Below are 23,470 nucleotides of genomic sequence, written 5' to 3' on the forward strand. Positions count from 1 at the left end.
TACATTTATATAGCGTCTTGTCTAAGGACACAACGACCAGGGGGATCAAACCGGCAACCTTCCAGTTATAGATGAGCTTCCCAATCCCCTGAACCATGGTCGCCTGGAGTTGCTGAGTCCAAAATCCACAAGTTTGGTGATCAGCTTGGAGGGAATGCCTGTACTGAATGCTGAGCTGAAGTCAACAAACAGCATTCTTACATAAGTATTGCATAAATATCTGAGTACACGTTGCAAGAAACTGCATTCCCAGATCACATCCACTGTGTGCTGGAAAATTTGCAACGATTCTACAAAAAAGTTCCACGTGGTGGGTTTTTTTTTCTTCCTACTGGTGATGATCCAGTGGAGCTCCAGTCACTCCAGGCTCCCTTGTGGTTCCACAAAACAAACAAACTCGTGCGTCCATGACTGATACTCCTGCTTCACTTCTGTATGAATTGATCTTTTCATCACGGTTCACTTTGGACAAGCAGGGCCCTATTTCAGGAAGCCGGTTTAGAAAACTCAGAGTGAAAAACGATACGCAGGGTTGAGTAACCCCGAACTGTCCAACTCGGAATATTCGGTTTCAGAAAGGCTGATAACAATTAGTTCAATCAACGCGGAGTTGCTTTAACCCCAAGTTAAGCGCGCGCACGAGGATACATAAAGCCCTGATTAGTGGAGCACAGATTAAGCGAGTCACCATGGAGACGGAGGGAAAGAAGGCGCGGTCAATGTATTTTACAGCGCTTCAGGCCGAAATTCTGATGGCAGTATATGCTGATAACATGCAAATTTTGCGGGAAAAAAGTAACACAGCCTCAGCTGCAAAAGAAAGGGAGCATGCATGGCAAAACATAGCCGACAGAGTCAATGCGTGAGTGTTAATTTAAACATTGATCTAGGGATTTCCACCCATTTAACACGTTATCTTATTATATTTTATTTTATTTTTTATTTCATACATTTGATTTTGTGATGTGATGTGAGCGCAGGTGCAACCCAACAGGCCCCAAACGTTCCTGGCAGCAAGTAAAAATGAAATATAAAAATATAGTCCAAACAGGTAAGGTGTAATTGTATTATGAGCCATAGTGCTTGGTCTGTTTGTCCCATGTAAATCAATTGCAGTTAGAGGCTACATTAATTTTCTTTCTGTAAGCACTTATTGAAATTATCTGAGCACATTACAAGTACATATTTGCTTACTCTGTATGCTCAAATGTGACCCGTTATAGCCAACAGAAAAAAAGCGGAGGCCCGAAAAACAGGTGGGGGTCCTCCACCACCACCACTCACAGAGGCTGAGCAGTTGGCTTCCACATTTGTGATAATGTTGGCAGCATCACATATGATCTTCACAGTGCAGAGAACACAAATTAGCATCCATTACTATAATGAAATAATTTGTTAGTTTGAAATGCTACAGGGAACTATGTACCTGTACATTAATGCTGTGGAAAGACTTCCTGTTCACATAGTCTCCTTCATTTACTGAAGGAGCAATGATTGGAATGTGAGTGCCATCTATACAGCCAATCACGCCTGGGAACCGTGAGAATAAATGTAAAATTTAAGTAGTAGTTCAAGTATCACCACATCATGTATTAAGTTTCGTTCATCCTGATACCTGCAATTTTGTGGCATCCCTCTTTGATAAATCTTGTGGGTCTATGACCGGGGAACACCACAAACGAGTACAGGAGACGTTTCAGTGCAACTGTAACATTCCTGACTGCCCGACAGACGGTAGCCTTGGAAACGTGCTCAGCGTCACCAATATTATACAGAAAGCTCCCGTTTGCAAAAACCGAAGTGCGATACAAATAATATGTACAGAGAGGATGTCCGCGATGTGTCACATGAGCAATATTAGGCCTGAGGATGTTATTCAAATAAATTATAGATTGTGCTGAAAAACGGTAACGTTCACACAGAAAATCATCAGGAAATGATAAAATGTCCGAACGCGCTCTAATCACTCTCTCCCGGCGGAGAGCTCTGCGGAGAATTTGGGCTTCAACATCTACTGGCTCTTCAAGGAAGGGACACGCCATGTCTGACACTTCCTACAGTCAGGTTTCTGACAAAGAGGCGGAGAACGTCAGGGTTAGTTGAAGTAAACCTGCTAGGGGGCAGGTTAGCTTCACGGAGTGTGTCGTCATAGTAACTCACTCAGAATTAATCTAAACTCGCTTTGTGAAACCGAAAACCCAGAGTTTTCGTTAACTCAGGGTATACTTACTCAGAGTTTGCACTAAACCGGCTTCCTGAAATAGGGCCCAGGAAACAGAGGTGACGCTGACTTGTGGCTTTGCAGGAGGATTCCCTTTAACAACAGGAGCATGCACACAGTTTGTTTTAGGCCACCATGAATAGCTCACATTGTAAATCACAAAGAGCCAGTATATGATACTGTAGCTTCCACTCACTGTGACGGGATGGCTCGTAGGTGATTACACTCTGCTTCATTTGGTTCCAGTTCAGATTAAGGGACAACACATGAAAAGACAGAAACTGGAAACAAATGTTAGAAAAATATTTACTGTTAGAAAACATTCAGTGAAAACAAAATAGATTTTTCTGTTTGGCTTCAAATCTGAGTCTCCAAAAGCCAGTCAGACAGTAGAGTTGGTATAAACAGAGAGAGGAGATGAATCTTTTTTTTTAGACAGAGGAAGGAAAATATTTAGATTCACTTAAAAGGATAATTCTCTATTTTTAGCACTTTCCACTTTCACTTTCTTGCCATTGAACCATAATTAGCTTTAATTTCACTTCAAATACACGAACACAGAAAAGTAAAAGTGTGATTCTACCAAAGGTAAAACCTAAAATATAGCATTTTGAAAGAGTTCAAGGAGTTCAAATATTTGCTGGTCACTGCATTTTTGTGCGTGCAGAATTGCTAGTTTGTTGCAGAGCATGGTTCGAGGTTTTGGAGAAGCGAGGGGAGACAGCCACCGGAAGACACCTGGCGCGGAGGCGAATAAGATGCTCTTTTGAACTTTTTTTAAAATCGTTAATGAAACTTTTTTGGTTGTGAAACCTACGTATCTATTGTATCTGTTTGACGTTGAAGGGGCGTCATTAAATTTAAGCCCTAATGGTATAAAACATCTGCTTGTGCATTGTTAGTTAGAGATCGATGCTGTCTGCGTACAGCGGTCGTCTCTCCACGCGTGTCATTAAAATCATCATTTGACTTCACCCGGCCGGATCAGTGTTGTTATTTTTTTGGATTACCTCCTGTATCCCTCCTTGATATTTGAACCCTAACACTGCTGTATATGTGCTGGATTATTTGGACTACATTGCATTGTACAGTTAAACTATGATTGTATCTGTGGGGCTTAAAAACAATGACATGTGTGCACACACAGTGGATTCATTTTCACTTCTTTAGGGCTGGTCTGGAAACATTAACTGGCTCTAGATGACAGAAAGCGCTGCAAGGGCAGAAAAAACAGTATTAATCCCTTTTTGGTGCACATTATGACAGCTGGGATTCATGTATTGTGCATGTGTTGAGGTTTTCTCTTTGTGACTGAGGTCCTTACTGGCGGTGGGATTTGTATTGAGCGTGCAGTGCAGAGTGATCAGACACATATGTGCTGTTCCACAAACGGGATGTTTTTATTGTAGTCACTGTAGCAAGTGAGATCATTGAGAAATAAACCAGGAGAGATCAAACCACAGATCTTAAGTCCATGATACAATCTGAAGGAAGAGACAAGGCTCACTGTGTGGAAGGCTGAGATACTCGTCACTTCTGCAGACGAGCAGCAGAGATAGTTCAACAGGCCACAGAGTATTTTCCCTCCATCTCTGAGTGAAGTTATCTCAAACTCGTTTCTGTCTCTGTGAAATACAGCAGCTTTTAGCTGCAACACACTGTGAAACAAACTGCACAAAAACAGTTTGTGTGTTTGCTGATGTTTGTTGAGCTGTGTTAAGGGTTCAATATTTAGGAGGAGAGTAAAAACAACCATGGTCCAGAAGAGCTTGGTCAAACAATTGATTTTAATGACCACACGCAGCGTGGTGAGATGTACACGCAAAACATCAGCTGTAGATCTCCGCCCAAAAAGACACTTCAGATTGCTTTTGATTCATCAGGGTTAACGCCCCCTCATGCGTCATCAGATACAATACATGCATACGTCAAATCAAAACCACAATGACTTTTAACACAGTTTGAAAAGAACATCGCCTCGTCTCCATGCCAGGTCCATCTTCTGACTCTCGCTTCTCCAAAACCTCGGGCCATGCTCTGCAACAAACTAGCAATTCTGCACGCACAAAAATGCCGTTGCAAGAAAATATATCTGAACTCTCACCTAGAACATAAGCCTACCTACAGTGTGTGCAGGTGTGTGTGTGTGTGTGTGTGTGTGTGTGTGTGTGTGTGTGTGTGTGTGTGTGTGTGTGTGTGGCTCGACCTCACACGAACTTTGTCTTATGAGAAGAGAGGCCAATTCTCATGTGCATAATAACCTAATCAAAAGATATAAATGAATAAAAGACAATAATGAATAACCTGGTTATTCAAATAGCATCCACACAGCTCCTCAAAGTCACTTTCACTTTGACAAGCACGCTCTGCAAAAGCCTGTGCTTCCTGTCTACTTTAACACAGAGTGTACTCAGAGTTAGGCCTTTCTTTTATAATGCAACAGAATCAGCACATACACATTTAAGATTATAACAAGCATTCAAAAGCATTTAAGATTATAGATTTAACTCAACAGTTTAACGTGGTTATAACTGCACCTGTAATAAAGGCTAATTGGCTACCAATATGTTTAAACATCTGAATACAATATCAATGCTGTAGATTATGTTATTAATGTCATTACTGCAATGGTAATGATGATGACCATGAACCATAGCAGTGAAATAATTTCCCTGATCTCCACAGCTGATAGAAACGTTGCATTTGAAATTACCTGCCACGACATGTTACTCCCTTTATGCTTGATCGTCTTCTGTAGGGCTCATTAGATGCTGAAGTACCGCGGCCACAACTTATGGACACCTGCAGTCGTTCCAGAGCTGTGCCAAAAAATCAAAACCACACAGCGGCCCACTTGGACCCTTTACTATGGCACACGTCATCTCTTTTTATGTGACGTCCCCTGGTGATTATTTTAAATGAAGGCTCAGAGTGACAGAAACAATAACTCCCTGTAAATTTGTTGAACCAAAAGTAACGAGAAAATGTAAGAAGTTTCAAAATAGGGCGGCTGTGGCTCACTGTACAGGGAGTGCAGAATTATTAGGCAAGTTGTATTTTTGAGGAATAATTTTATTATTGAACAACAACCATGTTCTCAATGAACCCAAAAAACTCATTAATATCAAAGCTGAATGTTTGTGGAAGTAGTTTTTAGTTTGTTTTCAGTTTTAGCTATTTTAGGGGGATATCTGTGTGTGCAGGTGACTATTACTGTGCATAATTATTAGGCAACTTAACAAAAAACAAATATATACCCATTTCAATTATTTATTTTTACCAGTGAAACCAATATAACATCTCCACATTCACAAATATACATTTCTGACATTCAAAAACAAAACAAAAACAAATCAGCGACCAATATAGCCACCTTTCTTTGCAAGGACACTCAAAAGCCTGCCATCCATGGATTCTGTCAGTGTTTTGATCTGTTCACCATCAACATTGCGTGCAGCAGCAACCACAGCCTCCCAGACACTGTTCAGAGAGGTGTACTGTTTTCCCTCCTTGTAAATCTCACATTTGATGATGGACCACAGGTTCTCAATGGGGTTCAGATCAGGTGAACAAGGAGGCCATGTCATTAGTTTTTCTTCTTTTATACCCTTTCTTGCAGCCACGCTGTGGAGTACTTGGACGCGTGTGATGGAGCATTGTCCTGCATGAAAATCATGTTTTTCTTGAAGGATGCAGACTTCTTCCTGTATCACTGCTTGAAGAAGGTGTCTTCCAGAAACTGGCAGTAGGACTGGGAGTTGAGCTTGACTCCATCCTCAACCCGAAAAGGCCCCACAAGCTCATCTTTGATGATACCAGCCCAAACCAGTACTCCACCTCCACCTTGCTGGCGTCTGAGTCGGACTGGAGCTCTCTGCCCTTTACCAATCCAGCCACGGGCCCATCCATCTGGCCCATCAAGACTCACTTTCATTTCATCAGTCCATAAAACCTTAGAAAAACCAGTCTTGAGATATTTCTTGGCCCAGTCTTGACGTTTCAGCTTGTGTGTCTTGTTCAGTGGTGGTCGTCTTTCAGCCTTTCTTACCTTGGCCATGTCTCTGAGTATTGCACACCTTGTGCTTTTGGGCACTCCAGTGATGTTGCAGCTCTGAAATATGGCCAAACTGGTGGCAAGTGGCATCTTGGCAGCTGCACGCTTGACTTTTCTCAGTTCATGGGCAGTTATTTTGCGCCTTGGTTTTTCCACACGCTTCTTGCGACCCTGTTGACTATTTTGAATGAGACGCTTGATTGTTCGATGATCACGCTTCAGAAGCTTTGCAATTTTGAGACTGCTGCATCCCTCTGCAAGATATCTCACTATTTTTGACTTTTCTGAGCCTGTCAAGTCCTTCTTTTGACCCATTTTGCCAAAGGAAAGGATGTTGCCTAATAATTATGCACACCTGATATAGGGTGTTGATGTCATTAGACCACACCCCTTCTCATTACAGAGATGCACATCACCTAATATGCTTAATTGGTAGTAGGCTTTCGAGCCTATACAGCTTGGAGTAAGACAACATGCATGAAGAGGATGATGTGGACAAAATACTCATTTGCCTAATAATTCTGCACTCCCTGTATGCTGGACCAGTGAAATTCTCCTTTCTGTCAGTGTAAAGATGACATATTTAACTGTTTTTCTACATGATAAAGAAAAAGCTGATGTGACAAAGACAGAAATCTGTCGGCACGGCTCTTTGTACTTAAATCGTAAGAAATAAACGTGTAAGATTACAGAAAAAAGCCCTGACAGCTCATTGCCCAAACTGCACAGTTTTTCCTTTCGTTTTTTAAACTGTAGTTGTCAATAGAAAATTGATTAACCGCATAAATTAACCGTATAAAGGTTATACTGACAACAGGAGGGAATGTCAATAGAAAATTGTATTTGTTTAGTCAGTATAAGCTTTTAATGATATAAGTTTATTCGTGATAGAATGCTGCATGATGATCTCTTCATTGCTCAGAACTGATTGTTCTTTATGAAACGTGTTCTGATATTCGTATCTGAATCTTTCCACAGCGATAGTAAGAAGTTGAACAAGCAGTTCTGACATCGCGCGCACACACACACACACACACACGCACACATGCACACACACACACACACATGAACATGCTCATGTCACTGAACGAATGTATTAATTCCTGTTGTATAAAGAAAGAAAGCAGACGGTGACAGAGCGCGAGTCCATGAATGTCTCCTGTGCGAGCGCTCTGTGACCGTCCTCACGAGTAAACACAACTGCAGTGTTTGTGTTTTCTAACTCAGGTGTCTCAGCTGAAGAACTGCGGGGTGATTTTTAAAAATCCCCTGTCAGTAGTCATATAAAACAGAGATTTCTGTAGTAAAAAGTGAAAAACAAACTTTTCTGTCATTTAATTGTTATTTGCTTGATGTCTTTGTGTAGCATGAATGGCAATAAAGGAGGTTTTTATCACTAGGAAAAGCTGTAAAACTTATAAAAACACGGTTAAAAGTCCAAATTTCATGCTTGTGCTTCTTTGTGGTGAGCAGCAGATCCAACAAGTTAAGAATTATTAACGACTTCAAGCGAGCGTTCATGCCTGTGAAACTCATTTAGACACTCAGACAGTGAGCCATGGCTCTGTGGTATGTGCACACATCTCTGCCATTCAAAGACACTTTGTATAACTTGATTTTATGTTATTTTTCAAATGTACATATTCTTTTTCAACAAAGCAACATTTTATTCAGTGTTTTCATGAAAATAGTATTTTTATGCATTAAGTACTACTTGGGAGAACACACCTGAGGTCTAAGGCCTGGACAAGTTTGAAACAATGGAAAATAGCAGAAAATAAAAACAAGTCTGCACTCAGCTTTGCAGTCTTCCATTGAAATGCAGTCAGATGCTGCCCACTTTACGTTTTCACAGTTGTTTGGTGGTGGCTATGGCGGAGCTGCCACAAGAGGCCAGGTGGATGAGGGAAAGGTGAGGCAGGAGGAGCAGAGGCCCGAGGCGGCCGCCGGTCCGAGTGTCAGGTGAACTGAACTTCAGGTAAGAAGTTATGACCTGCAGTCTATCTGGGTCAGATATAAACCAAGTTTAGGTGGAGTTTATTTTCGTTGTGCTGACTTTTTACAGTCAGTTACAATAACTCGTACTGCGTACTAGCCAGCATGATGGAGTTTCTACAGCTGGGTGGTGCTATGATGTTACTGATAGTGAACTTCATTTTATTCATAAGGTTAGTTAGTAGAGTTGCCAACCGTCCCCTAAAAAACGGAATTGTCCCGCATTCAGAGAAAATATTACTCGTTTCGTATTGAGGTGAAAAGGAGCACAGTTTGTCCCGGACTTCAGCTACAATGGAAAAAGACACAAAGCTGGAGTTATTCTGTGTCTTTACACTGTCAGCTGTCTCTTCTTCTCTCATTCTCTCACCCTCCCTCTCCTGTTGCTACTTCAATCATGAAACTGATCAATGATCAGCTGATCGTCTCTCTCGTTAGTTTATCTCCCACTTTGCGCCAGAAAGAGGAAGCCAGCGGTTGTCGAGCTAAAAAACAGCAGCACGTTTAAGCTTGATCAGCTGTTGTTAGAATTTATTTAATATTACTTTCTAGTATCAGCTGATGTTTGCTGGAGCCACAGCTGTAAAGCTGCTGGTCATGATGTCGGTTTGGATATGTGGTGAGAAACATCTCTCTCTCTATGACAGCTGGGATAGGCTCCAGCGCTCCCCGCGACCCTGAGAAGGATAAGTGGAAGCGAATGAATGGATGGATGGATTATTAGAGTTACAGTCATACATATTTTCAGAAGCTTGTATTTAATCTCCATAAGAAACAATCATATTTAGCAGCATGAAAATTACATATTTATTTAGAAAATTACGTATTTTTATTGGAAGATCATGAGGGAGGAAAATATATGGTTCTTCAAAACAGAAAAATAAACAAAAAATCCATATTATGGAGTTGACAAGTGGTGACACACGAGTAGAAAGCAAGATATTATTTCTTTCAAAATGACCATTAAACCTTAACAACCTTTGTAATATCACAAGACACATCATAACAATTCTGTTTTTGCACATGTCAAGTTCTACATCTTAATAGTTCACCAGCAAGTAGCTGCCTACTACTCCTTGATTCCTAAAGTACTCTGTGGTTGTGTGTTTAGACCCTGCTGGACTTTCTCTCCTTTTGACTCTCTGTGCTAGTTTCCAAAACCTTCTCTTCTGCCTTTTTTCTCTTCCTTTCAGATCACTGATGTTCTTTATTTTTCCGTCTTTCACTCTATTTGTCCATCTTTCCCTTTATGAGAAACTCAGGCTGGCTGTTAATTTTTTCTCTACTTATTTTTTGATCCTCCCTGTTCCTTCTCTTTTGTTCCTCTACTGACAGCTTCCCCTTTGCTATTCTAGCCTGAAATGTACCATTTTGTAATTGCTATAATTTTTCTGAAGCATATGCATTTACACATATTAAGGATGAATATTCACAACACAAATATGTATTAAGCAACAGAAATGCTATCCGGTCTTTAAGTCTGATGTCATTAGCCGTTTCCAGGTCCAAACTCCGCTGCAGATCCCAAAGTCAAAGGAACTCTGCGGCATCACTGAGAGTTACAAACTGTCTAAATTCTTTCATCTTTAATAAAATGATCAGTGTGGCTGTTTTACCAGGTGTAACATCCAGGCATCCATGAAAACAGAATATATGAAATTTAACAGAGTTAGAAGTTAGCTCGCCGGTTTCCACCTTAACACCAGCTCTGCTATCACTTCCAACATAAATGAAGACAAAACTAAACAGCACTGGCGTTTGTAGGGTTACTGATGTTGGACTAGCTGGTATATAATGATGTGCTACGTGATTGCTAGCGACACAGCTATGTTAGCGTAACATAAACACAGTGAAACTTTTTTCCACTTGATAAAAGTTAACGTGAGGGTTCCCGATGGTTAGGCTGACAGTGATCACTGACTGTTTTTAGGGGCTTGTTCAGATTAAATAGAACAAGATAAAAAAGAATAAAAACATGTTAAAACACAACAGCCTTAATAAACACAGAGTAGTTTGGACCCGAAAGCAGGGTTCATACATCATCACTTAAAAGACCAGCTCTCGGGGCAGAGATAGCTCAGTAGATAGTGTTTGCCCCATGATCGTTGGGGGTTCAAATCCACTGAACAGCGGCTATCCTGAGATACCCTTGAGCAAGGTACCGTCTCTACACACTGCTCCCCGGGTCATGGATTGGTAGCTGCCCACTGCTTCACTGAGTAAATGGGTTAAATGCAGAGGACTAAGCATTTTCCTACAGGATTAATAAAGTATACATTAACTATGAGATTCAAGATCAGGCAAATTCCATAATATTCAACACATCTGTAAAGCAGAAATATCAGTAAAATACACAGGAAGTAATATGACTGAAATAGTAATAAAAATAACTTAATATAATTAGTGAATAGGACACTTTTGTGACATTTGCCAAAATCATTAGAAAAAGGGTCAACACCGTCAGGCAAAAATCCTGATGGTGCTGACAAAATACCCTACTTTCTCTCATAGCACGTTTTTCTGACAGACGCCATCTTGTTTTTCATCAGTTGCTTATGGCCTCTACTGTGGTGTTGATGCACTATGGGTGTGACACAGAGTTTTTTTTATCAGAAAGGTATGCAATAAATGAAATAAAAATTAAAAAAAACTCACCAGAGCAGTGACCTCATGGCATGTGTATCAAACAGGAAGTGGTAAAGGGGTCCTCACAGTGTAAGTTACCCACAATAATTCCTGATTTTTTTGTACTTTTTAAAAAATCTGATGGTGTTGACAGAAACTTTGGACATGTTTTGTCCCTTATCTCAAGAATCACTGATATATTCTCAAAATCTTTCATAAACTGCCTGCTGTTCAGGAATGAGGTGGTAATTCGATTTTGGAGCAGTTCTTGAGCCATAACCAATGATGAGCAGCTTTCCTCACTGTCACTGGTACGGTGCTGCACTGATGCCTTCCTGAGAGCAAATGCAAGCACAAAGAGTTAAGTCAGCAGTTTTTTGATGAGCTTTCAATATTTCCTTTAACTAACGGGGAGTGAGGTCCTTTTATCTCAGGCATGTCAGGAATACTGAAACCTGGGCTGACTGACCTGACCACAGCCTCTATGACTTCAGCATCACTGTGTCCTTTACACAAGAGGCCGACTGGCCCACAGATCTTGACACCTCTCCTTACTGTCACTTCTTGAAGCCTGTTTGCTGCTGTAGGAAACACATTTTATGGAGCTGTCAGCTGACTCGGCGATGTTCTGTTCACTCTTTGACACACCCTGCTAATTGCTTATATTAACATCTCTTGGCTGGTCTGAGAATGGGTTGGCGTTCCCCGGACAAGCTGGAGGAGGCTTCTCTGCTTGGGCTGCTGCTGTGTTACTGCTGCATTTCTGCTCATCAGACTCACCTAATGAGATGGCTGGAACTGTTTCTTTTTGGCGAGGTGTCTGATGTCAGCTGGCAGTGATGATGATGATGCCACTCGAAGCTGCTTTTTCAAGTTTGATTCAGTTAGTCTTGAGTGGAAGCGCCTCTTTGCAAGAGTCAGTTTTGAAAAGACCTGTTCAAAGTGGTACGTTGTCCCAAACAGAGATGCAAATTTCAGGGCATGTCTCGCCAGGATGGGAAAAGCCTCAGCATGAACGTACAGTTTGTGAAAGTCCAGCAGAGAGAGGCTGTTATACTTAGCTTTGAGCTCGTAGTTGTTTTGCAGCCCAATTATTTCCACTTGGAAAGTGTCTGGCACAGATGGTTGCACATTAAACGGCGTAGCAAACATCTCCAGTTCCTTTTGGATATTCTTCACATCTTGAAACCTGTCATTAAATGCCTGAATGAGTTTTGCACAACGACTGTTGTTGTGATTTGGCGCTACACAAATAAAATTTAACTGAATTTAGAATTTGTTTGTTTTCTTTTATTGTGAAAGAACTATAGAGGAAGCGACCACCTTTTCGCACATGCGTAGAAAAACATCCTAGTTTCCGGAACCGATCAGGCAGCCAAAGGCAACAACATGGCTGCTGATAGCGATGTGAGTTTGTTTTGTAACATGTCAGTGTGGTTGTTAAGCGCGCTGTAACAATACGACAGCTGATTTTACGTTTACGTTTGTGTTTTGCAGCCCGAGTCGGAGGTTTTCGAGATCACCGACTTCACCACTGCGTCCGAGTGGGAGCGGTAAGCCAGCTGGTCATTACTCTGAAAACTAGGATTAGTCCACAGCTTTACGTGTTCCGCACAGCTCGCCCTCGGGAGACACGAACCTGCATTTATTTCTTCAGGCCTAAACATAACAACATGATTGTATATTACAGCGAACCTAACCTCAAATAGTCAAGCTAAAGAGTGAGGCTGTGTATCTGTGCATATACATTTACCACCACTCTGATATCGCACACCAGCATCACTAAAACTATAACACTGCACAGATATAGATGTGCTTCCGGTGTAGATGAATAGGAAGACTGATGCCATATGTGTGAGCCATTTTTAAATAATCTTCTGGATATTGATTACCAAACAAACTATAGCCAACTAAAATGTATTATTACAAAATGTGCGTTAAATAAAATGCATTTTCCAAGAACTGACCTGTAATTAGACACATTTGTCAATAAGGAACTCACCTGCTTGTTAGGGCTTGAGCCAGAAGTTTGAACTAGGAGTGGGTTTCCATAATCGATATTCCAATTAAAATCGATTTTAGCTTGAATAAAGTGATATTGATTCATTAAATCCTGAATCGATTTTAAATATAAATGTATTTTGCCAGAAACTCCAGAATCTCAGGTTAAACCTCACAAAACGATTTCAACAATCACCAAACAGCTGAAACAGTAAATGAGAGCAGCTGCACGGGTTCCACACAAAGACGTAAACACAGAGCGTGGACCGTTCACCCGACGGCACGTACACAGACGTATGAGCTGACCGCTCACAGAGTCTGAGCTGCAGGTTTTGTCACTCTGACCAAAATTGACTGAACCAGCAGCAAAAGAAGATCCAGACTAGGCTTCACGTTTGATACTCATCGTCATTAAATCTCTTATACTTTGGCTGGTTTGCTTCCACCACAATAAAATCACACTTCCTGTACAGCTCTCTCTCTCTGTGTGCTTCAAGAAAAGTTTCCCATCTCAAGTCTGTTTTCTGCATTATTCGCTGCTTATTATGCACCCGTCTACCGTTGTTTACAGTGCTGTTGGAGGCTGGGGTTTTTTGTTGTTTGTTTGTTTTTGTTTTTTAAACAAAACAGCAGTAAACCAGTAGGCTGTGGCTCCTTGTGTTTGTCAGGTGACAATAAACTAAATATAGCTAGATGGTACAGATTAGAGTCACTCTGTCAAAAGTCGGAATTTTCAACCTCAAAATCAGTAATAAAATAAATGGACTGGTTCTTATACAGCGCTTGCCTGCTCTCCTGGAGTACTCAAAGTGGTCTATACAACATGCCACACTCACTATTATCTATACGGTGAGCGCTTTCTAACTATCATACATATGCATTTATACTCTGATGGATGCATCGGAGAGCAAGTCGGGGTTAGTATCTTGCTCAAGGATATTTGGCATGCAAACTGGGGGAGCCGGGGATCGAACCACCAACCCTCTGATCAGCAGCTGACCTGCTCTACCTCCTGAGCTACAGCCAGCCCTTAAATAAATATATTAAATGACGAGAAACACGAGCGCACACTGAAAAAAAAACAAGGGACTCTGAGACACTGAGGCAGCTGATCTGGTTGGCCAATGTTAGCATCAGATTGATTCTTGTTTTAGTGGTTCCTTCCAAAATCACAATGCCACTAACCAAAGGTCACGAGGAGGGGGGAGGGGGGGGGGCTAAATGGTTGTTTGTACCAAAGCACTGTCTCGGCAAATTACTGCGTTGTCATGTCCTAATATGTTGATCCATTGGTTGGTGCAGCTCGTGTGTGCAGAGGCAGTTCAAATGGCTGCAGCCTCTTTAACGAATCACAGTTAACATTTGCATTCAGTCATATTCATTGCTTACTGTAGATGTAATATTTAAAGCACAGTGTGCTTGGAGGGAAATTCATTTCTGAAGATTAGTTTCAGTGGTTATTTAGCATGAACCAGACACTGTGCATGTATGCTGGGCTAATCTGTTCATCTGCCTGAAGTTTTGTGTCCAGAGTGGAGGAAGTGCTTAATGATTGGAAGCTGACAGGGAACACTGCACGGAAGGTTTCTCCAGAGAAGGTATTTTTTACTCATCAAATCTTTACATGCGTGTGAAGTATGCAGAAAGGAAGTATCTCACCTTCATCGTATGATGCTGCATTATCTGAACACAGGGGGAATACACCAGTGGAACCTGGGCGGAGAAGTCGCAGGAAATTAATTTTGCTGACTTCAAGTTCTACATAAGCCACTACTTTCTGAAACAAGAGTGTGAAGAGGATGATGGGAAGGACAACCTCGAGGAAGGTAGAGTCACTTTGTCTGCACTATTATCAACATCAGCTTTTCATTGACTGTTTGTTGTGAATGATGTCGACAGTGTTGGACAGTCCTGCTCAGTGCACATGCAGGCTGTGGTGGAAGGACCGTCACGTTTTCAGAATTTTGTTATCAGAACGATGACAAGCTGACATCCAGACTCCACACCCTTTATTATGTAGCTTTAGTTTTTATTATCCTGCAGGTTTGCAGAAATATTTATTATTATTAACATCATCCCAGGGCACAGCTGTGGGCCTCCATCCTCTGGTTTTCATGCTTTGACTCTGGCTTGTACCACAGCCTGCTCCCACACCACTGTTGAAACACTGATGAAGTAAACCTTGGAAAAAGCACGAGGTTTGGATGTATCCGCTTAAAAAAAGGAATAAACACCTTTTTTCTTTGTACAAATAAAAGCAGGCAAAGCAGAAATGTTACCTGGATACTTGCTTATTTGGTTGTGAATGGCAGTGGGCGTCCACTGAGGAGGGTAGCAAGGCTCCATCTTTGAAATTGAACGCTGCACTGAGGTCTAGCAGGACAAGCACAGAGATGAGTCCACTGTCAGAGGCCATAAGAAGATCATTTGTAACCTTCACTAAAGCTGTTTCTGTGCTGTGATGAGCTCTGAAACCTGACTGAAACTCTTCAAATAAGCCTCTGCAGATGATCTGTTAGCTGTTTGACAACTACTCTTTCAAGGATGTTTGATATGAAAGGAAGGTTGGAGATTGGCCTGTAAGTCAGCTGGGTCTGTCCTGTACATCACTAGAGACACCAGTGATGTACAGGACAGTAAATTACTGCCACCTTGTGGCCGCAACAGAAATGAGCATCTGTGAAAGTCAACCCAGTACAGTTATTTTGGTAGATGTCCCACTTTAATAATCATATGCACCTCAGATGGTGTTTAAAATGAACAATGTTTTTGACACAGTTCTTCTATTGGCAGATGCTATACCGTTGGCAATGCAGGATCTTCTCTGTATGAACAATGATTTCCCTCCACGAGCCCACTGCCTGGTCAGATGGTAAGTTTAGTCTTTACTTTTTATGCTAAAAAACTGCTTCACTCAAAGTGGAGTGGAGTCATTTATCTGCACGCCTCACAGCGAGAAGGTCCCGGATCAAATCTGTGTGGAGATGCATCCTGTAACTGTGCCTGCGCAGGTTTCCTCCACAGTGCAAAGATGTGCATGTTAGGTTTGTTACGGATTCAAATATTGGGGATGGATACAAGAGGAAAAACCAAAATAACAACACTGGTCCAGCCGGGTTGAGTCAAACGATGATTTTAATGATCACACGCGTGGGAGATGGACACCGTACGCAGACAGCATCAGATCTCAAAATGGTGGAGCATTGATCAAACTCTTATAGCCTCTAGTGGCCCCCACCTAATCATAAAGCCTAAACATTCACATTCTTTCCCTCACACGGCGCCTAAGCTACGACCTTGGCTCCCTGTTTATCTGCTCCTGCTGAGATGGGGCAGAAAACCTCTCCAGTATGTTCTGTTCTCTTCTAATCAGACAAATAAGGCGATGACTTTCTGCGAACACTATTTCTTATAACTCAGCAGTATAATGCATCATAAAACAATATCATTCATTCACAGTAAATCAGCAGTCTAATGTAATGCAAATCAGTTTAACAAATGCAATAGTTATCAGCTTCGTCTAATTCAGGAGAATAATGCAAACTAAAACTACATAATAATTCACAATCTTTAATTAGGGGTCTAACATGGCATAAAATAATATTATAATCCCACAGGTTAAATGGATATGTGAGCTAGATACAGTGCATAGCATAAAGTGCAACATGAACATATAGTTTAAGTGTGTCTTTCATTTAAGAGAGCAAGTCCAGAAAGTGCAAGTGTTTCTGGCTTTGAGTTGCCAGAAAGACTTCGTAAATATAAGCAGAGAATCATAGATGCGTCTACAAAGAGGTAATTCAGACAATTTCTGAATATTTTATTTTTCTTCAGAGTGTAATAGTAAAATAATATCCCATTGATTAGTGATGGTCTTTATTGTTACCAAGGGATCTAACAGCATACAGAATGAAGCAAATGTTTCTTCCATCCTATGTGGATAAATGTCTGCTGTGATGCTGTATGTCTTGGTAGGTTTGGCATACGAGAGTTTGTGGTCATCAGCCCTGGAACGAACTGTGAGGCCGTCATCAGTGAGTCGAAATGCAACCTGCTTCTAAGCTCCATCTCCATCTCTCTGGCCAACAGTGGCTGGTAAGTTACGGTCATCGCACTGCGTGGAAGGTTTTGTGAGCACATTAGTGCCTCCTGACGGTGTGATGTGTGTTCATGTTTGAGTTTTAAGTGTGCAACTGAAGGAGTGATGGTTCACCCTTTGAAGGCGAACCATTTCTCTCTCACTATCGATAACGCCACAGTTTTCCCTTCTCCTCAGGTTAAGAGCTTTGGTGTCATCCTAGACAGTTCACTTTCCTATAAATCTCACATCAATAATTTCACCTATTCTGCCTGTTTCCATCTATGCAGCATTTGTTTTTTTTGCCTGTCCCATTTGGTTCTTTAGCCGTCAGAATTGTTGTCTGAAGACCAACAAGGAGACCCAATGGATTTACTTTGCCAAATGGATCATCGTGGCATTGCCGTACTGGTCCATTTGATCGACCTTTGTTGTTGTTATTATTTATTTTATTTTATTTTCAGTTGTTACAGACGGGACAGACATGACTGAGGGATAGGAAAGGGAGAAAGAAAGAGGAAGGAAAAGAAAAACAGAAGGGGAGAGGGACAGTGAGAGAGGGCACTTAAAAAGAGAAAGAAGAGAAAAAAATCTTCTGGATCACCTGTTGAGAGAAAAAGAAAAGAAAACAAGCAAAAAAAACAAAGCAACATACTAAACACAACACCATCGCATTAATCTAGCTAAGTGTAAACAGCAGTAAATACTAAATATTGAATGTTGTTGTGCAGCACGCAGGACAGACAGCGCACAATGTGCTTGGAAATAGCACCAATAAAGGTGTAGTTTATGTCTATGAACAGTGAACACCCGTGTGCACACCTGTGTGGATCAGCGCGCTTGTATTCAAAAGGTTTCCCCATGTAACGGTCTGCAAGAGGATGTAGAGAGCCATAGCCCATTCTCCAGGGCATGAAGCAGGCATGGAGGAGATCCAGGCTCCAGACATCCAGAGGCCCCAGAGTGTGAGAGCCCAAGGAGGACCACCGGAGGGGCATCCGTGCCACCCTCCTGGGAAGAGCTGAGGAGAGCCCCAGACGAGGGGTCACCCCAGTAGCCACGGAGCAGAAGCCAGAGGGGGCTGCAGTGGCGTGCCCACCGGCTCTGCCGGCAGCCAGCTGTGCCAGAGTGAACCGAGCCGCAGGCCCGGAGGCCCGAGGGCCCCCTTTGCCCAGGAAGAGGCCCCGATGGCCAGCAGAGAACGGGGGTGTGTGAAGACCCCAAACCTCCCTCCTCTCGCTCATGTGTAGTGTTGCTGCGTGTTGTTCTAAGGTGCATTTAAAACATGGGAGAGCATGGTGCTGCTGCCAGAGAGCAGCAGGTGTTAGCACGGCCCCTCCCGAGAACCCTCAATGTCTACATGGATTTAAAGTTGAGAGGTGGGGTATGCAGCGTTAACAGATTACGTCCTTCTCTCTCCACCCAGTCTTCGTCCATTCTTGTCCACAGTCTCGTTACCTCCTGTATTGACTACTGCAATTCTCTTTTGCATGGTCTCCCCCATAAATCCCTCCATAAGCTTCAACTGGTTCAGAACTCTGCTGCTCGCATTATCACCAGAACCCCCTCCTACCAGCACATCACCTGTTCTTCAGGAACTTCACTGGCTCCCAGTGGAGTTCCAGATAATATACAAACTTCTGCTCACCTTCAAGGCCATTCATAACCTCGCTCCTCCTTACCTTTCTGACCTGTTCAGCACTACCTGTTCTGCCCGCTCACTTCGATCTTCTTCTTCTATCCAGCTTTCTGTGCTTCCCTTCCGCCTCACCACCATGGGAAGCAGAGCTTATAGCTGCTCTGCTCCCAGGCTGTGGAGCTCTCTGCTCCCACATATAAGAAACACTGGTTCTCCCCCAGTTCAAATCTCAACTCAAAACCCATCTGTTCAAATCTGCATGTTCACTGTGAATCCACTGTTTGTTCATTTTATCTCTTACTTTTGTTTTTATTGCTCTTCATTGTGTCAGTGTTCTGTTATGTGTTTTTATCTATTGTACAGTGTCCTTTGGTGTCTTGAAGGGCGCTTTATAAATACAATTTATTATTATTATTGTTATTCTACTGGAAGAAGAGTTTTACATTTAGATTGGCTTTTATTTTTTATATTATTTCACTATCAATCTGAAAAATGTTAAAAAGCCTTTAAATTAACATGGTCTCATCCACCCCATGCCCCCCCTTTAGACTCACCCCTGTTTGCTGCAGGTAAAATGCGACGGTTGCAGGCTGTGACATGTAAACATGGTATCAGACTAAATGAATAGTTCATCAACATATTTGAATGTAGCCTGACTTCTGTAGCTTTCCTGCTGTGATGGAGGACGAGCTCTTTCAGAATAAAGGTTTTAATGATGATCACGAGAGCAGCGCTGCTGAAAGAAGTTTTCTTTCACTTTACCTGAGCTCACCGTCTCAGTAACGCCTCTTTGCTCCTGTCAGTGTGTAAACTTCAGCTCCACGTCAAACTGCAGCGTCATCATCACTGCTGCTGTGTTATCAGTGTTTTTGTTTAACACTGGGGATGTGTGGGCTTAATGTTGTCAGACCTTTTATTCACATGCTGCTCCTAAATAAGTTTGGTTTGCATGGCTGTTTATACTCACAAATGTGGCTGAATAATGTATATGTGTTAGTCCCCGTAGGCCGTAGCGAAATAACTCTGCATTTAACCCATTCACCCAATGCAGCGCCTGGGGAGTGTGTAGGGACCTTGCTCAGGGGTACCTCAGCTTAGCTTTTCACTTGATTCAAACCCCCAACCTTCTGATCCCGGGGCAGCCACTCTACCTACTGACCTATCCCTCACACACGTTTACATCGTTGAACAAGTCTGTGCTACAGAGCACGCTGCATCGCAGCATCGCAGCATCGCAGCAAAGAATTGGTTTGGAGGATTTTTTTTAGAAGTGATGAATTGCTGCAGCCCCAGATTACGCCAATGAACACAACATATTAAAACCAGTCTGTGTAGCACTCAGCGGTCCGTGCAGTGACAGTGCTGACATACATGCCAGTACAATGCAGTTCTGCAGCTTGTTGCTCTGTGTTTCAGTCGGACTGTTTAGTTTAGCTGGATTGTTGCTGGTTGAGAGAAACTGAAGCTGGATGTCGGGCGTGTACCAGAGATCCTGCTAGTAATGCCTTCTGCTGTTTATCTTGTGTTCAGTCAGGTGCCGATGTTTGTGCAGATCCAGCAGAAGTGGAGGCGGATGTATGCCGGAGAGTGCAAAGGACCAGGCGTGCGCACCGACTTTGAGATCGTGCAGTACAACCACCTGTCCGGCCTGCTCGACATCTTCAAATCTAAGATAGTAAGTGCTCTGGAACAAACATCTTTATATGGATCATATTTCAAGGTTGTTTGTTTGTTTTTAATAAAGAAAAATTAAAATTGTGCAGCCACAGAGCGTCATGTACCCATGTTCTACAAGTATCACCTCAGCATCCTGTTCCAGACCATTTTAGGACGATGTGAATCCTGTTAAATGCAACTAATAATCATAAAAGCATCCACGAAGTGCATGTAAATGTATTTTCTAAAACATTTATTCATCTGGTTTTTCCTGCTCATGTACAGTCTCTCCTCCTCCTCCTCCTCCTCCTGCTGTGCTCTGACAGTCACACAAAAACTGTATTCAACTTGAAAATAACACAAACATCTTATCTTATAATAAGAATATATTCTTGTAATAGTTCATCAACGAGCAGGTTGATAACAGTACAGCACACTGCTTAGTTATGTGAACATTGGGAAAACAGAAGAGGAAGAAGAAGACGTCTAATTCTGTGTAAATTCGGTTTCTGGATTTTTGTGAAATTAATTTGTGAATAAAATAAAGACTGTTAGGAAGTGGATGTTGGTTTAATGATCAGTTTGTTTGAACTTTGTTTATTCCTATTCCTGGAAACACAATGGATTCCCAGACATCACGTTGTTTAACCCTTTCATGCACAGTGGTCTGCAGCTATTCAAAGGCTGTTTTCTTGTATTTGTGTTGATGTTGATGGTAAACTTGCACAGAAACACTACACACTGATGTCTCCATACCCTTCATAAGTCAAAACCGATGTTGTCCACCTAAGTGGACATTTAAAAAATGAAGTTCAAAAATCTTATATTCATTCCTAAAGAAGAATAAAAATCCTGATTGATGTTGTCATCATCCACACATGAGGGTTAAATGTGTTCAGTATGTTCCCAGAAACAGCCGACAATGACGAGGTGTAATCCACGCCTGTACAGAGAGATTAATGCTGCAGCTTGTTACCATAAACATGAGCTGATGTCTTCCTGTTGTCATCAGGGTTGTTCCCTGTTCCCTCTGCCTCCAGTCAACATCGCCATTCGCTTCACCTACGTGCTCCAAGACTGGCAGCAGTATTCATGGCCACAGCAGCCTCCAGGTAGGCAGTACATGTTATGGTATTAATACACAAATAAAAAAAATGTAATATTATTATTAAGAAATTATTAAATTTTTTTAAATACATGTCAGCAAGTGGCTGACATCCAGAAACCCTGCCAGTGGCTTTTAGGAGTCGTGTGTGTGATGCAGGTCATGTTGTTGTTTCCTGTGGAACGATTGTACCTGCTGGTTCCAGGTCGTTCTTCTGATAAGTCTTTTCACTCGTCTGTCTGAAATCGTGTGGGGAGCGCTTGGTCGTGGCTGGTTTATCGTAAATAAATAAAAACCCTGCAGGGGCAACGCCAGGTTTATGGCCCCAACAGTGCTCACTGGAACCTTCAGTAACTTAGAAGTTCTTCTGTAGCCGATGCCATCAGTCTTAAGTGTGCAAAGGTCTTGAGAGAGCTTGTTGGTTTTACCCATCATGAGACGCTTCTTGTGTGAAACCATATAAATTTGCACTTATTCAAACCGACCATTCAGGATGGTTTTCTATTGTCAACATAAAAATGATCTGAATGAACTGAAATGTTTTCTTTTAACCATCAGCTGCACACAGAGGATTTTCACTGATTACAGTATAATCACAGTAAGTCTCTTTCTGTGGTCAACACTAGACTTTAACATCAAAAGATCACAGCAACAAAAAACGACGTCAAGAAAAGAATCATGAGTCAAAATAAAACGACTGAAATGAAAAAGCTGCTCTGTTGTTCTTATAAAAATGACAAAAATAAAAAAAATGCATGACATCAAATTACAGAAACAAGTCGAGACAGTGACTATAAAACAGTTTATTTAATGTTTGCTTGGTGTGCAGGGAGACGTTGACATGCAGGGTTTAAAACATCGTTACTTTTGCAGCGAGATTCATTCTCTCACCGTCTGAAACTCCTGATGTCGCCATATTTTTACCTGTTCAATTCCATTTTATTTATACAGCACCAAATCACAACAACAGTCGCCTCAAGGTGCTTTATATTGCACAGTATCGTACAATAATAGATACAGAGAAAAACCCAACAATCATTTTACCCCCGATCAGCAAGCACTTTGGTGACAGTGGGAAGGAAAAACTCCCTTTTAACAGGAAGAAACCTCCAGCAGAACCAGGCTCAGGGAGGGGCGGGGCCATCTGCTGTGATTGGTTGGGGTGAGAGAAGGAAGACAGGATAAAGACCTGCTGTGGAAGAGAGACAGAGGTTAATAACAGGTATGATTCAATGCAGAGAGGTCTGTTAATACACAGTGAGTGAAGAAGAAACACCCAGTGCATCATGGGAATCCCCCGGCAGCCTACGTCTATTGCAGCATAACTAAGGGAGGGTTCAGGGTCACCTGGTCCAGCCCTAACTATATGCTTTAGCAAAAAGGAAAGTTTGAAGCCTAATCTTGAAAGTAGAGATAGTGTCTGTCTCCTGAATCCAAACTGGAAGCTGGTTCCACAGAAGAGGGGCCTGAAAACTGAAGGCTCTGCCTCCCATTCTACTTTTAAATACTCTAGGAACAACAAGTAGGCCTGCAGAGCGAGAGCGAAGTGCTCTAATAGGGTGATATGGTACTACAAGGTCATTAAGATAAGATGGGGCCTGATTATTTAAGACACAGGCATCGAACTCCAGGCCTCGAGGGCCGGTGTCCTGCAGGTTTTAGATGTGTCCTTGATCCAACACAGATGATTTAAACGGCTAAATCACCTCCTCAACATGTCTTGAAGTTCTCCAGAGGCCTGGTAATGAACTAATCCTTTGATTCAGGTGTGTAGACCCAGGGTGAGATCTAAAACCTGCAGGACACCAGCCCTCGAGGCCTGGAGTTGGCAAAGCCTTATTTAAGACCTTGTATGTGAGGAGCAGGATTTTGAATTTTCACCATCGTACGTAGAAAGACTCACAATACATCGAGTTTATTTGTTATATTGTTTGATTTAAAGTTGTTTCTCTGCATGTGTGGATTGGATGGGTTGTTACCAACATCTAGTGAGAATTTCATGTGAACATCACCTTTAGAAATATATGTAGACAATTGGTGATGCGTTCAATATGTTTTACGTGTGTGTGTCACAAACAGAGGTTGGTTGTGTTACT

General features: G+C 42.0%; 1 protein-coding gene across 10 annotated transcripts in view; it reads left to right on the forward strand.

The window, feature by feature from the left end:
- The window catches only part of LOC308391305 (rab3 GTPase-activating protein catalytic subunit-like), a 53,973-nt gene that overhangs the window by 22,853 nt on the left and 7,650 nt on the right, over positions 1-23,470 (forward strand). For 8 of the 10 annotated variants that reach the window (XM_080873886.1, XM_080873887.1, XM_080873889.1 and 5 more), the window contains 7 exons: positions 12,393-12,448; positions 14,416-14,494; positions 14,590-14,722; positions 15,690-15,768; positions 16,872-16,991; positions 20,144-20,288; positions 21,282-21,381. In XM_080873886.1, the coding sequence (XP_080730012.1) occupies positions 12,393-12,448; positions 14,416-14,494; positions 14,590-14,722; positions 15,690-15,768; positions 16,872-16,991; positions 20,144-20,288; positions 21,282-21,381 (712 nt within the window). Of the gene's footprint in view, positions 1-12,197; positions 12,303-12,392; positions 12,449-14,415; positions 14,495-14,589; positions 14,723-15,689; positions 15,769-16,871; positions 16,992-20,143; positions 20,289-20,376; positions 20,588-21,281; positions 21,382-23,470 lie in introns of those variants that run through there. The other 2 variants (XM_080873884.1, XM_080873892.1) reach the window with 2 other exon arrangements.

The sequence above is a fragment of the Rhamphochromis sp. 'chilingali' genome (genome assembly GCF_963969265.1).
Source record: "Rhamphochromis sp. 'chilingali' genome assembly, chromosome: 22".
NCBI lineage: Eukaryota > Metazoa > Chordata > Actinopteri > Cichliformes > Cichlidae > Rhamphochromis > Rhamphochromis sp. 'chilingali'.